The following is a 16,212-nucleotide window of genomic DNA, read 5'->3' as shown; positions in this document are numbered from 1 at the left end:
TAATCTGTGAAGATCATCTTGCTGAACAAAACGTCTGTAGTCCACCAAGGAGGTTAGCTTCATTTAACCCATGTCCGTTTGTTGGTTTGTTGGTTTGTTGGTTGGTTGGTTTGTCAGCAGGATTACACACAAACTACTGAACGAATTTCCACGATACTTGGATGGAGGATGGGTCTCAGCCCAGAATAGACCCCATTAACTTTTGGTGCAGATCTGCATTAAAAACACCAATCCAGGATTGTTTCCTGCCCTTTCTTTAACATTGTGAGAAAGGATGATTTTTGTTCATTTCTCTGGCATCTATGAGTGTGTACAAAAGGGGACTGTTGGGCCTTGGCAGAAGTATGTGCTCTACTGAGTGCCATTGTAGTTATCATTAGGATTTGTCAGCTTGTTTTGTTATGTAGCTAATGTGCTAACTTACAAACCATATGTTGGTGACAGGATCCCACCAAGCTAAATGGATGAGGCCTAGAAGCAGGACAAACAATCCTTATTGTGAACAAACTGCTTAGTATAAGTGTTTTGGTAGTTTGTTTGTTTATTTTTGCATGGTAGCACTAGCCTACATTAGCTTGATTAGCCACTCTTTGAGCAAGGTTTCATTCAGTTTAGTACTTCATTGTCCCTCTGGGAGCCTCACTCATCTGTCACATCTGCAGATCAGCCTGAAGAAGTCCAACTCAAGTGTGGCACACGTCAGCGGACACACTGTGCAGTCATACATGCCACTGTAGTTACTAGTTTCTCTTTAGATGCAAAATGATATGACCTGTACATTTTATATAAAAGCCTTTCTTTACAATAGCAATCGAACATCGAAGATTAAAAATGTATAACCGTCTGTTAAAGTAGGTTCAAATGAGTTCAGATAGTAATAAGTAGCAGATTACTGATTGTTCATTCTGCAAACATGCTTTATCAGTGAGTGTAACTTGTGGTGTGGTGTCGGAGCTCAGCTGCTGCCAGTCTCTACACGCAGGAATTCCTCCTTTCTCCCTCCTCCTCCTCCTCTCATTCCTCCTCTTCTCATACCTTTCCTTCCTATCCCTCCCCATTTTCTCTTCCCTCTCCTCTCATAGCTCTCTGTGTCTGGGGTGATGTGCTGAATCTTGTCAGAGTAAATTCCTCCTCTGTGGCAAAAACCAAGGCAGACTTTTCCAGAAGGCCATTTTTCTAGGACACGTATTTGTATGGTTGGTGTCCTGCACAGACTTGCTCACTGTCTTCTGATTGTTTTAACCTTTCACGCCTCTTGATAACTGACTTTGTAACATCAGCTATCTGCAGTGATGTAACAGTAAATTAAAAAGATGATACAGTATTATGATAACACAGTGAATAAATACAGTATAGTTTAAATGAGGTTGGTGCTAGTTGCTGAAATTAATTAAGACATGTAGCCCCAAAAAGGGCGAGGCAGCACATGCCCCTTCAGCTAGACGGGAAGTCATGTCTCTTCATGTTTGGAAAGTGTCACTTCCTCCTGTTTTGATGACAGTTTAAATGCCAGACTTCTCTACACTTTATTTCTCCAGGTAGATTTGAAGTTCAAGTGGATTTGGTTGAGCTTGAAGGGAAATGCGACTGTGCTCTGTTAACCTAACCTGAGTATGTCATCCTTTAAACAAATCAAAATCCTTCGACTGCCAAGCTGTGGATTTGACTTTAACTATTAGAAAGAGGAATACACAGTGATGTCATTGAATGGCATTGAGTGCATGTCTTTGTCTAATGTTGTTCAGTCCTGTTCCTGGTGGCCCCTGCCCTGCATCTTTTAGAGGTTTCCCTGCCCCAACACACCTGACTCAAATGAATGGGTCGTTATCGGGCTTGATGACGAGCTGATCATTTGAATCAGGTGTGCTGGTGCAGGGAAACAGCTAAAACATGAAACATGTTCTGCGAGCTAACATTGATGTGTTTAGATGTCTAAAAGCCAAAGTTGTTACATTTACAGTGATGTAAATCAAGGAAAAGCTGAAAATACTCACTTTGGACCTAAAACCTATATAACATATTTGGTAATCAATTTAAAAATGTGTTATCAATTTTCGGTGAATCTACGTTTCTTACAGACTCATGCAGCACAGCGGTGCGCTGGTAAGCAGTGGGGTCCAGTTCCCCCCACCATGAAACATGTTAGATCAGTTCTCCAGCCAGTCACCTTGACCAAGGCACTGGCTAAGATCTAGAGTCTGTCCCCCAGATGCCCACTGCTCCCTCAGGATGGGTTAAATGCAGCGAACCAGTTTCACTATTCTTTGCGGTTCTAGATATGTTAGTAGTATTATTCTGACTGATTGGATGGCTGCTCAAAGCTAACTTTTGGCAAACATTCAGTCAATTAAATGAAGTAAATCTTGCAGAGATTTCACAACATTTGCAAACTTTAATCTGAGCCATTGACCAACTGCCGCTTTTCACAGCAGACATGCTTGGGAAAGCACAGGTGTAACCGATAACGTTAATGATGGCTCCATTCAATTTAGTGTACCAGTAAGCTGTGTCATGCCCACGTAACCGTCATTTATGTTATAAGATTCAGGGCAGAGTCTATAGCAAACTGCCCTGAGAGTGCTGATCTTTGAGAGAACAAAGCCAGACAGCTTTTATATGAACTGTTTCTGCATTTGTTTATGAGACAGGAGTCTGTGGTACAAATGTCCATCTTGAATACTGTGTGAACTTTATTATCCAGCGAGCAACAGAGCTGGCTAGCTCGCTTGCTAACTGGCAGATAGCAATAATTTGCTGTGCCACTTTCTGGTCTGACTGGGCAACAACACGAACAGGAGAGTGAGGAACATGTCAATCAGCAACAAGTGAATACACCTGTGTGGGTGGACTGTTAGTGTGCAGGATCAAGTTACAACATAGAAGAAACACTGAGGGACCAGTAGTAGTAATTAGATGGAAGTGATTCTCTTCCTACAACTTTTTTAATAAGCGTACAAAGAGTATACGTATCGTGTAATGAATTGCTTTGAGTACAATTTAAAAATAACCCTCTCATATAATTCAATGGCTGATGTAAAGAAGTCAAATGTTGAACTGAAACAAAGCCCGCAGCCGATTATTTCTGTTCCCATGTGAATACAGCCACAGAAGGACCTTGGATTCTGTCTGCTGGTGCTTAACCAGGGCTGGAAGCCGACAGCCGGCTCATGTGATAATGCTGATAGTATGTCAACAAGCCAAATAAACTGTTGGCCGATTCACTATTGTTGGCTGCTTCTCTGCCCCTCGGCAGTGTGGATAGGAGGAAATGGAGGGAGAGAGGGCCACAGACAGGACCGATAGACATACTGAAAGGCTGACCATTGTGCAGGATGCAGTGAATGCTTTAAACACATGCTACTGTGACTCATAAACCAAACAGAACAGACGCTGACACTGTGTGAGAGATGTGACTCATATCCATTTTAATATTATATATAGAACTGCATACATACACATTTGTTTGTGGTTTGTGGTTTACTCAGGTAAACATTCGTTAACTATTAAGCTACATCACACTGTCACGACTCCCCGAGGCAACACTCCCGATACAATGGCTTCCCACACACTGATCTGATAATGCAGTCTACATTTAATAAACCTCAAATGAAACTTGACAGCTCAGCTTGAACTCAATAGCATCTTTAGTGAGGAATGACTGAGCGCCATTATCTGCATCTGTATCTGTTCAACCAATTAAATTAGATCTGTATCCATTACCGTACTCCGGGTTAAACCAGAAGCAGACGTGACGAGCCGCATGTTGTCATTTTGAGCCTGAAATTGTCATTGGCTGATCAGAAGTTGCTATATCTGACATTTTCTTTTGTCATGGCACAAAAAACACAGGTGCAATAATAACCATAATGATGGTTCAGTTCCATTTAGTTCACTTCATGTGCATGGACCTCTACTACACAGCTGACTGGAGTGCAGCCATAATTAATGTTAATTAATAAAAGCTTTATTGATTTATTGCAGTCTGTTACAACTTGGCAATTCAACTTATGTCTGAACATACTTTCTGAATTAAAACAGTTGTTTAAAAAAAACACATGCTGTGCAAATGCAGATTTATTGATGTTTGCATCTGCTCGTTGACCTTCCTTTAGATGATAAAACTGATTTAGATATATTCATTATATATCTATATTGTAATTATATTTAAGGGATAAGGTGGTGATATTCTACATCTTTTTACACTATCAACAAATCACAGGAAACCAAACCCCACAACACTGTTAGTGCACGTCTGAATAATTGAAGACTTACTTACCCTGTTGATGGCACTCGGCCACAAGCCCAATTGGTTCCCACTGATGGTGTAAATGTATACAAAAACACATTATTTTCCTTTCAACACAACCGGACACTTTATTGTGTAACAGAAGTTACTCAAAAAAAAAAAAGCATTTATTGGGGACTATTTTCAGCAGTGGATCAATCCACATTTGGTTCTCCAGGGAGAATTCCCAGCGGCGGGACAGTGTGTGTGGAAGTGATTCAAAATAAACTACAGTGTGCGTGTTCATGGCACTGAAGGTGGGGATTTTATAATCAGGACTCTCCTCCCTGCTTCCACCCCGAGCTGCGATTTAGGAAGCCGACACGGGTGTGTTCAGTAGTCAGATGTCATCCCATGCTCGCTGAATAAGCATACATTTGGAGATAGTTCTTTGCTGATTGCCAAACTGCTGGTTGTTGGTATTAAAGCTTAATAACAATGGGATATACTGAGCCTGAAACTGCTGTTAGAGTTGAAACAATGTGGTGAGGCTGGACTGAAAGACAATATGACTTCAGGTCTGGGGAATTTTCATCTTTAGCTGTTCCCAGTGCGTGGGGACTGGCAGTGCTGGCTGCCAATCACAGCTGTCAGTCATGAAATCGTGTCGTGGGTAGATTGTGCTTCTATCTGCAGTTTGACTTGAGTTGTCAACCTCTTTTTTTCCTCTGCACACTTTGTCTAAAATATCTGAGGTTTAACAGAGCTATGAGGTTCCCCTTCAAGAGTTTAATCTTTCTGCTCCTTCCTCCCACCACTAGCACTTATTTATCCTCTTCCCTCATCCTCCCTCTCTTCTTCTTCTTCTTCTTTCCGGCAGAACAAGGAAACAAACAGGTTCTTACTCTAAAAGCCCAGAATTATTTTTAACCTCACATCAAGTAAGAGATGTTAAAAATCAACACTCGGTGGAGGTATTAAAAACATCCGTGGATGTTCCACCACATCCTGTGTTTGTGAACAGGTTTGACCTCTGACCTCCGCTCCAGGACAGTACAGTCATCTTGCATAAAGGAGTGGGAGAGAGGAATGCTGGTGACCGGACACTTCCAGCGTTGTTGTTTTTTTTGCAAGCTTGAGGAACACAAAGTATTGTGTGACGTGTTTGCCTTTCATCCGGGCGAATCAAACTCCCCATTGTTGTGGGTAACATTACACTTCTCCCATTATTCCAGGCTGTTTCTAATCCTTAACTACACCTTCGGTACTCCTCACAGAAGGGACGACTGTGTATCATAACCCAGATCTCAGAGAAAAAACACAAGTTTAAATAGCAGAGGCAGTCCTTGAGGTTATGTGTTGAAATGCGACACTTTAGCAGAGTGCATCAGGACAATACACTCCGTCCCCTGACCACACCCATCTTAAAGTACCCCTCCCTCTCCCTTCTCACTCACTCTAGCCCACTTGTCCTTATTTGGTCGTGCCCGCAACTCGACCGATGATTGGTCGAAGATAAAACATTTTGATTGAGAAACACACACACACACCTGTACAGGCTTGCACACACACTTACCCACGCCTGTTCTCAGCATCTCCCACGTGTGCTGTACACACAGGTCCAAAGATGATACCAGTGTTTCATCTGTATGCTTTGAGTGTGATTGCTGCCAACAATAGCATTAAATTAGTACAGTTAATACAAATACGATACATCATTATGTGTTAAATTAAGAAAAAAAAAATCCTCACAGCTCAGGTAGCCGTCTTGTCCAGACATGCTGTCAATAAAATCCTCAGTCTGTAAAACACACTCAGTGCAATCCTGCAAATAAAGATCTGCCACTGTCTGTGTGTGTTGTTTTCTGACACTGATGGAGTTTTAGAAAGCTAAAAATAAGACACTGACATTTCTAAACAGACATCCAGAGCTTTTAAAAGCACTACGTCCACACAGTGCCACACAAACAGCACTGTGTGGAAGTAGCTTATCAGTCATTTGAGGAAGTTGGTCATTATCACCAGGAGAAATTTGCGTTTGTGTCCTTTCCTCTAAACCACATACATTATGGCCCTGGAATATACAGAACATACTAATCCCCCTCTGTGGTCGTGACAGCGACCGTCACATTCATTCATGCCTTTTTCTCCGGATGTGTTAAAATGTGCTTCATTGTAGCAATGAACAGTGGTTTCCACAAAAACTGAGCTGACAAGAATTATGAAGAAAATAAACTGTAAAATATGACATTTTGGTAAAATCTTATGAAGTGAGCTACTAATGCCCTGACAAAACAAGGAGAAACAGCGGCCTCTAGCTGACACACAAAATAAAGCACTGGGAAAGGATTAGATTGTATTTATGCGACATATATTTTTATTACACATATAACAAAACAAGAAGACTCTCTACAGGTTTGTCAGATTCTTGTATCGATGGATCAGCCACTATCCTTCGCATCAGTCAGAGGGCTCTCCTGCAGACTCCAGCTCAGATAACACAGCTCTGGGTGACACAGAAAAACAAGATATTTTAAAAATAATACTCATTCAGATGAAATTCTACTGGAACATTTTCCTCTGTAGTTCCAAGTAGAGTAACTACATTAAAAAGTGAAGAAGCTTCTCCTCTGTGTTCTTTAAAAAAAGACTCTAGGATAATATGACCCCTACTCCACCAAACGTGGTCTGGTTCTTGAACCAGTCTGTTCTAGATTCTGAGATCCTTGGTGCCATCTGGTGAACCAGCCTGTGTTACGACCATTTGTGAATGGAAACATCTGGTGTGTCATCAATGTCGGGCGTTGCACTGTGCACAGTAACCTGTAGAAACATATCATGCCCTCTATAGCTCCCACTGAAAGTTAAAAAAATATTTTATGGTTTCAGCGAGGAACCAACATTTTTTGTTCTGAACCAGTTAATTTTGGTTAAAATGCTCAGAATGGTTGAAAATAAGGTACAGGATCAGAACCAGTTCCATATTGGTGGAAAATGGGCATCAGTGGAGCTGCTAGGGATGAAACTCCTTTGTAGTTCAAACAGAAAAAACTTATGAATTTTAGTCTTGGAGGCCTCAAAATCTATGAAATTGCCCCCGTCATCTCCACAGATGGGATTCTGATGAAACCTGGGGAGATGTGCTTGGGAGCCGATTTCACAACATTTATTTCTAGGCTGGTCTGTAGTGTTAGTTAAATCAGTATAATGCAAGTTAGACTGTTCCACAAAAATAAAAGTAGATGTATTTTGAGCCTTAAAGTTCGCCACCCCGCACCACCCTGACTGAGTCAACAACTGGTATCACCTGCTGACTATAATTTGTGGTTTTCAAACAAGGAACGAGAAGGAAAAAGATCACAGATTTGTAAGTGATTGCCTCACATGAAAACACATTTCCTGCTGTCATACTATCACTATCTCCTCCCCACCTTTGTTCCTCATTCAGATCGAACTCAGCCAGCGCTCGCTTGGCCAGTTTTGGTGTCGCCGACAGACAGAAGGCTGTGGACAGCTGAACCAGCTCCACTGCTTTCTGAGGAGAGCCATCTCTGTGACACGCTGACAGGAATTCTTCCAACAGCTCCTCACTGTAGAGTAAACAGAGCGGGAAAAACACGATCACTAACAGCTCGACGAACATGAGCATTTACGCCAAATTTCATCTGATGGAGCTGTTACATCCACACTCACCTGCATTAACACTCATCCATTTAACAGATTAACACTTTTATTAGCTCACACTAGTGACATGTTTGCCGTTTGTTCTGAAAGCTCCTGTCATGACAAGTTGGAGACATTGGAGCCAACAAAAATAATTCAAATTTTACTACTTGTAATTACCACTTACAGGATGTCATAACACGTTCCTCCAGATGGCACCTGTTTTAAGTCACACTCCCAGCACTAATGTGAAATGGTAAACTAAATTTGAAGATATTTAATGTGGTAAATATAAAGTCTGATTAAATCAATTATTTCCTTCTTTATGTTTGCAGTAGAGACTCACTGAGGAACTCTGTTCTTGGCTTTGAAGAGCTGCAGCACGTCCCTGCAGAGAAACACAGATAGGAGGAGGGAAAAGTCAGATGCGTTTCACTTTAACATCATTTGGCAGTAAAAGCTCTCCTGTAAATGGACAGACAGACAGACAGACAGACAGCTGTCTCTCTCACCAGGCCTGCTGGGTCTTGTTGGCTTGAAGCAGCAGGGAGGTGATGTGTGAGAGGGAGGAGTTGCTCCACTCCAGACTGAGCCTCCCTCTGTTTCCATCGTACACCCTCTTCACATCCAGAGCGCACACTGCAAAAGACTCCTGAACCTGCAGACACAAACACATAAACACAAGCCAGTCACCAGAGTTACCTTTAATGATTTACTGTCTCTGAATGGTAGAACATTAACAGAGGAAGAACTGTGATATCTGACCGACCTCAGGACTGTGTCTGTCTCTGGCCATCAGGGTGAGCAGCTCCTCCACCAGATCAACCTTATTATCATGGCCTAGAGTGCAGATATCTGGAAAACAGGTGGAAAACAACAGATTTTCAAAATAAGATGTGAAAGAACAGCATGTGAGTCTGTCTGACATTTTCGAGAACTCCTCCACTTTACTTTCTGAAACCGTCTTTAGAGTGAAATGTCAACATGCAGGGCTTCTGACTATAAACATGGTCTATGTCATTAACTGGTGGTCAGATTTCATGAGTCATCAACCACTTAAGACATCTACTGAGTGATATTAGATTCCTGTAACTGTAACATTATCTTTGCACTCACCTTTCCATATAGTAGGCAGCAAATCCAGACGACTGTCTGTGTCCAGAGCCTGCAGCAGGTCCCTCAGGCCCTGAGGGTTCGGGTAGTACACCTGGAAACACAGAGCATAATCAAACGTACTGTTCATTTCTCCAAGGAAAGAGTCGTTTTAAGTTAAAATTAGAAAGTCGAGCGGCCACCTAAATTTTTCAATCCATTCCATTTGTCCGATAGCTTCAGTTACTAGTAACTTTTCAGGTTACAATATGTCACACCTTTCCTGTCCAGTGAAAACATGCATCTCCACATGTGTTGATTTTAAATGTTGTGATGAACTCAAGAATGAAATGTTCCTTTATGTGTTGAGAAATTCTCCTACTTATTAGCTGAGAAATACATCATCACAAAGCTGAAAACAGGCTGTTTTTCTGACAAAATGAAAAGTTGACTTTTTAGAAATAAGTCAAGGACAGCCAAGCTACAAGCATATGATGATCGTATAGAATATGATGCATTCCTGTAGATTAAAGTACCCAACAGCATATAAAGTAGTTGAAATGAGCTTAACCTTTAACATCTACGCAGACATACACATCAAAGCAACAGGAATATTAATTCAAAAACATCAGATAAAATACAGGGAACCGGGAATGACTACTTTTACTTCTGATACTCTAAGTAAACTTAGCTGGTAATGCCATATTATTTAATGAAGGTTTTAAATGCAGGACTTTACACTACTGGAATATTTCCACAGCGTGATATTTGTGCTTAAGTAAAAGGATCTGACGAATAAGGGATATGTATTTGGTCAAAATATTGTCGATAGCTAGCAAGAAAGAAGTCACATGAAAATGGGGTAAAGTGGACGCTCCCAGCGAGGAGCAATGGATAGAGATTGTAGAGGAAATCTACACAATGGACAAATTGACGCATCGTCTGAGATGACAAGTAACACAGCTTGAAGGTAAGCGGGAGACATGGAGATTGTTCAGAACCCAACAGCAACAAAAACCACAGAATAGACTATGTGATTTATTTGATGAAACTGTAGCAACAGCTACAGCTACTCATCCTCATGCAACACATTACATGATGTGGAGTAGCATTTCGGAGCAGGGAGAGAGATGCAGAGATACTGACCGAGGGAATGAGCCGTCTGTACCACTTTAACACCATGTCAATGTGCTCCATCATACACAGCAGGTTGAAGAAGCGACCACTGGAGAGGAGAGAGGAGAGGTTTACTTACATAGGACAAGAATGCTTTCAGGTTAAGGCTCATATATATACATGTTCTGTAACTAGTTTTAGGTTGGTTGAAGGTTTTTACTTACTAGTAAATACTCTGTTGGAAGGAATCTCCCAGAAGCCTCCAATTCTCCCCAACTTCTACTAGACTCTGGATCTTATAACACAGCTCCATATCTTTACTATCCAGACACTGTTAGGACACAGATTGGCAGAGAGGAAAAACAGGTTAGGGGGACTGTAAAACAGACCGACACCTGCTCCAAAGTAATGTAATTAATATGGAGACACAGGATCAGAGTGTCTGCATGTTTTAAGACTAATTTAAGACGTTGTAAAAACCCTTAATCTTAAACTACAACTGTTATAAACAGCTGTAAAAAACAAAACGGCCACACAGTATCTGAATAAAATAGCTGATTAGAATAATCAATTAATAAAAGTGGAATTAAAAAACGATTTCAGGATTGATTGAATAGGATGTTGAGTAGGATGTGATATTTCAATAGCAACACCTGTGTATATATGTAAAAGTGGGCAAAGAAAGATATGTGAGTGATGAAAAAAGGCTTCTAGTAACAAACTCTTCATTTAAGACTGTGTCATAGTTTAAAAAAAGGACTAGCACTCTGCAGGAACTCATTTAAGATAAATATTTATATAAAACAAGTAATAAAAAAGACTTACTATTCTCATTGCATTTATGAAGAAGAGAGCTGGAGAGAAAAAGAGAGAGGGCACATTATCATTATTAAAAAGCCACATCATGATAGATAAATCACTCTGCTTTGTTATGGTGATTATAATTGTTCATGTCTTTTCTATCAGTTTAAAACTAAATCAAAGATTTGTTTCTCAAATACAGGACAACATACTATCATCAGGGTCCTGGCAGGTGAAGCTGGTTCCTGCCAGCTCTGCAATAACTTCCTGTAAAATGTCAGCGTTGCCCTGACCAGAAGAGGCTGGGGAGGAAACAAAAACACTTAATACAACTCAGCACACAGACAGCCGCACCAGAGACTATACGGGAATGTTCAAGTGTAACATAACACCAAACTCTGTTTACCTGGTTTGCAAAAGATTGCCAGGATGTGACTGAAGGAGGCCAGGCTGGGAGCTGAACACACACAGAGCAGACATTTAACAGAGGACATCATCCATCGTACCATCCTCATCTTACTACTGTGCACCTTTGTGTGTGTTTGTGTTTGTTTGTGTGCGGTGTTTGTTTGTAGTTACCTATTCCTAAAGCCTTCATCTCATTCAGAGTCTGTAGAGCTTGTGATTTGCCTAAAGAGCCACAGCGTCTCAGAGCTTTGAGGACGCTGTTGAAGGTCAGCAGGTTGGGCTGAACTTTCTGCTGACTCATCTGCTTCAGTAGATCCTGCACACAGAGACAGGAACACAAACATCTCACACTTTTAATGCCACACATGGCAAAAAGAACTGCACATCTAACACTACAGTTTATTAAAAATAGACATCAGTATCAGAATGTGAGCATATTTTGTTCATTTGAGAGAATTTGAGAGTTCTTTCATTCCTTATGATGTCATTATGTCTCGTCAAGAAGTATTTTCATATTCTTATATTTTTTGTCAATATATATGGAGACCCAAAGTGTTCAATACTAAATAAATAAAAATGAAATAAATAATCATGAATAACTAATTTACAATACATACATAAATTACTAATTTTAGAAATTGTTATAAATCAAGTGTTTAATTGGGGTTTAATTTTATTAAATTATTGATGAATGCATTTAAAATGCCCTTTTAAAAACGTTTTTATCTCAAAGAAAATAGAACTAGAATGATGAAATAACATTTCAAATGAGTAGGTTAAATTTGAAAGATTTCTTAAATTTTATCGCTCTTAATTTAGTTATTTACTTTACTATTTATTGATTTATTGTGTATTTATTCCATAATATCTTTTCAGTGGGCTACATGGACTCAGGAAGTGAGTGAAACAGTCAAAACGGATCTTACAGTGATGACGTCCCATCTCTCCTGGTATTTATCTCTGACATCTGGAGCTGCCAAGATCAGAGCGTTGAAGATGTGGACGTCGGCTGGAAACAAAAGGCTGAATTATTAGTCATCTTTCAACAGGGAGTGAAAGGAGTGCAAACAAGCCAGTGATAGTTTAGACAGAGAGGATATCTACAGGATTTAGAGGGTCATGTTTAAAGCCAATATGTGAAGGGTTTGAAAATGTGATTATTTGGCACCATCTACTGGCACTGTCAAGGATAACAATAAATTAATCACAAGGTCAAAACCAATCAAAGTGTTTTCGAACTTAACACATGACTTGTTGTAAAGCAACTATGGCAAACATTTAAAAATGAAATATTACAAGTGTACGCTTCAAAGGCATCACTTTAACTTACAACTTCAACTCCAAATAGCGCCTTTAAAATGGTGTTTGTATCCTACAACTAATGAGTTATTGTCTGTTGTAACTCACCGGTCAGTCTGTTGTTCAGCATGTCTGTGTATAAGCTGAAGGCCTTTGCATGGGCTCCATGCTGAGGAGAGAAATAGAAATAAAAACACTTAATCTAGATGCACCGAAATGACCATTGTCCTACAATTAGCAGCCTGAAGGTATAAGGAAAATACTGTGTTCATACCAGGACCATGCCTCTGATCAGAGCAGAGTAACAGTGTGTGTCCTTCTCTGGCAGCAGGTTAAAGATTCTCTCTGCGTTGTTGTTTTCTTTCCAGGTGGGCTTGCTGAGGGCCCGGCGCCCTCTCCCTTTTGTTTTCTTCGGCTGCTCTCCTGACTCCTCCTGCGCACACACATAAGACACACACAAAGACAGACAGAAGTAAAAATAAACATAAACACTGTGGTATCAACATGGTGTCTGGAGTCTCCGATTGAATGCGGCCGGTGTATTATTTTACTTGCTGTAGCAAAAACCTGACTTTAAGTTTACTGTGTCCACAGTTGCAATTATTAGATGATTAACTGCTTAGTCAATTGAAAATTAATTGCAGTTATTTTAATAATCTGACTGTGACCCTGAGGTTTGGATCAGGGATGACTCACCATGTCCTCCGTCTCTGGTTCTCCATCCTGGACAGGGTCTTTGTCACCATAGAAACAGATCAGGTCCAACAGGTCGTGGGTCGTTTCGACAGAGACTGCTGTGCCTGGAAGAATTTAATTCAAAAGACGTATGATGTAGAAGGATTGAAGCAACCTTCCTAAAACAGAATGAGTTTGAGAGTGTGTGTGTGTGTGCATGTGTGTGCGTGTGTGTGTTCTTACCAGCTTGCAGTAGTTGATCATACATGTCAGCAGCAGCTGTAACTTTCCTCAAGCTGATTCGTTCCTTTAGAGCCTCCTCGCTCACCTCCTCAAGACGCAGTGACACAGTCTCTGGCATCAGACACTACACACACACACACACACACACACACACACACACACACACACACACACACACAAAGTTGTAGTTCAACCTTCCAAGCCTGCTGCATTACTAGACTCGATGTATATCTATGTTCATTACATATGTTCATTTGTGTGTAGTTCTTACTGGTATATGTGGTTCAGCAAAGTCTTTGGTGAAGAACTTGGGATTGCTGTTGATAAAGTATTTAGCTGCAGATCTGCCCGACTCCTGAGAGAGAGAGCACAGCTTCTGCAGAGAGAGAAGGACAGCAATATGTCAGTTCCTAAATATGTGACAGTATATCAACTGCTTATTACAGACACTACAGCAGAGATTATTCTGCTTTGATTATTGATGCAGCAGAGATGTGGACTGTTCATCATGACACCATCTTGATATGACTGGCATATTACAAATAAGTAAGTAAATACATGGGGGTGTTAAAAATTATGCCATTAACTTAAATACATCATCAACTACAAATATTATTCAAAAAATGATTTGGCTTCTTGTAAAAAGACAATAAACAAGAAATCCATAAGTAAAAGGAAAGACAAGAGCGCGGTTTAGCTTAGTCTTGATGGAAGTGCAACTATTAACACTAACAACATAAATGAATGCAGCCATAACATTATTAATTACACCTGCTCTTTTCCTGTTATATCTAAAAATCTGCCGTGAAAAAATGCTTATTTTTAAGTTCCATAATTTTGTTGTAATAAAAGTGTGTACAGGGTCTAAAATACAACAACCCAGAGGTCCCTACACACGACAGAGGACTGATTACAGAGGAAAAATAGAAAACAAAAGTGATGCAGTAACGTAGTAAGGTAATGTCAGTGTAAAGTTTAGCATGCTTGAGACGTACAAACTCAGTAGAGGTCCTGGGAGAGAGGTAAGGGTCATCCTGGAACTGGTAAGGATACGCTGTAGTATCCTGGAGGGACAAAAGAAAAAGCACAACACACACAGACAGATAATCAAGTAAACATCCACTCTGTAAGATCCACATCCACATTAGCATCAGAAAGATGTAAAGGAGCTCTCACCCTGCTGACAGTTGCAGCCAGAGCCTCCAGCACCGCCTCCTTGCTCCTGTTCAATAAGAAGGGACATTAATTCATAGCCTTGTTTGTGTAAACTTAAACACTTGGTTGCCTTGAAAGAAAACTAGATCATCTATTTATATAAAGTTTCTCTGACTATAAAAGGTACAGCATTGATTGAAGTATATGAACCTTCAACACTTCATTTGACGGTTGATATGGACACATACCATGTTTTCTTCCTGGGGATGACAATAGTCTCGGACAATTCTGCAACAACATTGACAAAGCAGTGGAATTTTAATGTCACCGATAAATTAGTTACAATCAATTAGAAACAACATATTCCCTCTGACATAATTGATGCCCTCTGTTGGTAGAAGGTGACATTTTCCAATAAATGCTCCAGAAAATCCAATTATCTGAAGGATCAGGTTTTTTATTGTCAACATATCCCATGAGAAAAAGACAAGCAACAATGTTTTAGCAAGGTATCTATCATAAGAGCCCCTGAAAACAGGGATGACTACATTTGGCCGTAGCTTTTATTTTGAAGCAGTTAAGATGTTGAGCACTGAGATTGTCTTTACTGACAAGAGTGTTTCTGTCATGACCATAAAACTTATTCTAAGTTACCTTTATTAGCTTCTGCAGCTTGTTGTCGCAAAGCTGAAGTCCAACCAAAACTCCTGGAAAAAAAGAAACGAGAGAAGTAACATTACATCTGATTTTATAAAGGACGACTTCAATCTGCTGGTAGATTGCATCAATTCAAGGATTCCCTTGGTGCACATGCAGTATCTAATGAAACCTGTTGAAGGAGGAGGTGGCCAAGATATCATGGAAAAACATTATAGCTGCAAACAACATTCAACGGAGCATGAGGTCAATATCAGTAGACAAGCAGAAGTTACAGAGGATGACTGACGGACAGCATTTGTCCTTTTATAACAGCACCGTGTTCTTTTATCTGGTTAAGACATACATCTGCTCTGCTCAAAAACCAAACAGTTTGCCAACATTTGCTGCAGTAACGTAATTTAGCTTCTTGAAGACATGACCTCCTGTCAAATGATGCTAGCTGCAGCTGTCAGACTCATGTAACAACCAAAATTAAATGACATAAAAGTCGACTAAATATTATTCTGCTTAAAAACACCGCTGTACAACTTTTATTACCTGTGACCCCATAACGGCTCCAAGTTATTTAGTAAAAATCGGCTGTTTCTCTGGATATAATGCCCTACGTGCCGTCCGGGCGCCGCCATGTTGTTAAACACTGAAGGCTTCTGGGAGGGAGAAACCATGTGGGGGACCGAAAAGGGGGAGAGAAAAATAATAACAGTTTGTATTTCGAGTAAAGCCGCACTGTATCCAAATCTAACATCGATAGAGTTTCGATTTCGACGATGAATACGTTATTTTAAAAGTAAAATATCCCCTGAGTTTCCAGAAAAGCTTACTTATCTGTATTTGCGTCTCCCCTCTAATCTGAAGTTAGTGTGACCGTCCCACGT

General features: G+C 40.3%; 1 protein-coding gene across 1 annotated transcript; it reads right to left on the bottom strand.

Annotated features, from left to right (window-relative positions):
• Positions 1–6,585: 6,585 nt before the first annotated feature.
• On the bottom strand, positions 6,586–16,002 carry ptcd3 (pentatricopeptide repeat domain 3; the record flags this gene model as incomplete). The annotated part of the gene is made up of 23 exons (XM_084352976.1): positions 6,586–6,731; positions 7,657–7,815; positions 8,235–8,276; positions 8,401–8,546; positions 8,658–8,743; positions 9,005–9,095; positions 10,127–10,205; positions 10,321–10,427; positions 10,922–10,950; positions 11,110–11,199; positions 11,304–11,354; positions 11,477–11,621; positions 12,232–12,314; positions 12,713–12,773; positions 12,879–13,037; positions 13,301–13,404; positions 13,523–13,646; positions 13,794–13,898; positions 14,518–14,586; positions 14,699–14,744; positions 14,926–14,965; positions 15,332–15,384; positions 15,875–16,002. The coding sequence occupies 23 exons, from the start codon at positions 16,000–16,002 to the stop codon at positions 6,686–6,688; spliced, it is 2,043 nt and encodes a 680-aa protein (XP_084209102.1). The 3' UTR covers positions 6,586–6,685.
• Between the last annotated feature and the right edge of the window lie 210 nt (positions 16,003–16,212).

Source organism: Pagrus pagrus (assembly GCF_965226575.1).
Source record: "Pagrus pagrus genome assembly, chromosome: 5".
Lineage (NCBI taxonomy): Eukaryota > Metazoa > Chordata > Actinopteri > Spariformes > Sparidae > Pagrus > Pagrus pagrus.
Note: the sequence above shows the minus strand (reverse complement) of the source record. Positions and strands in the feature narration are given on the sequence as shown.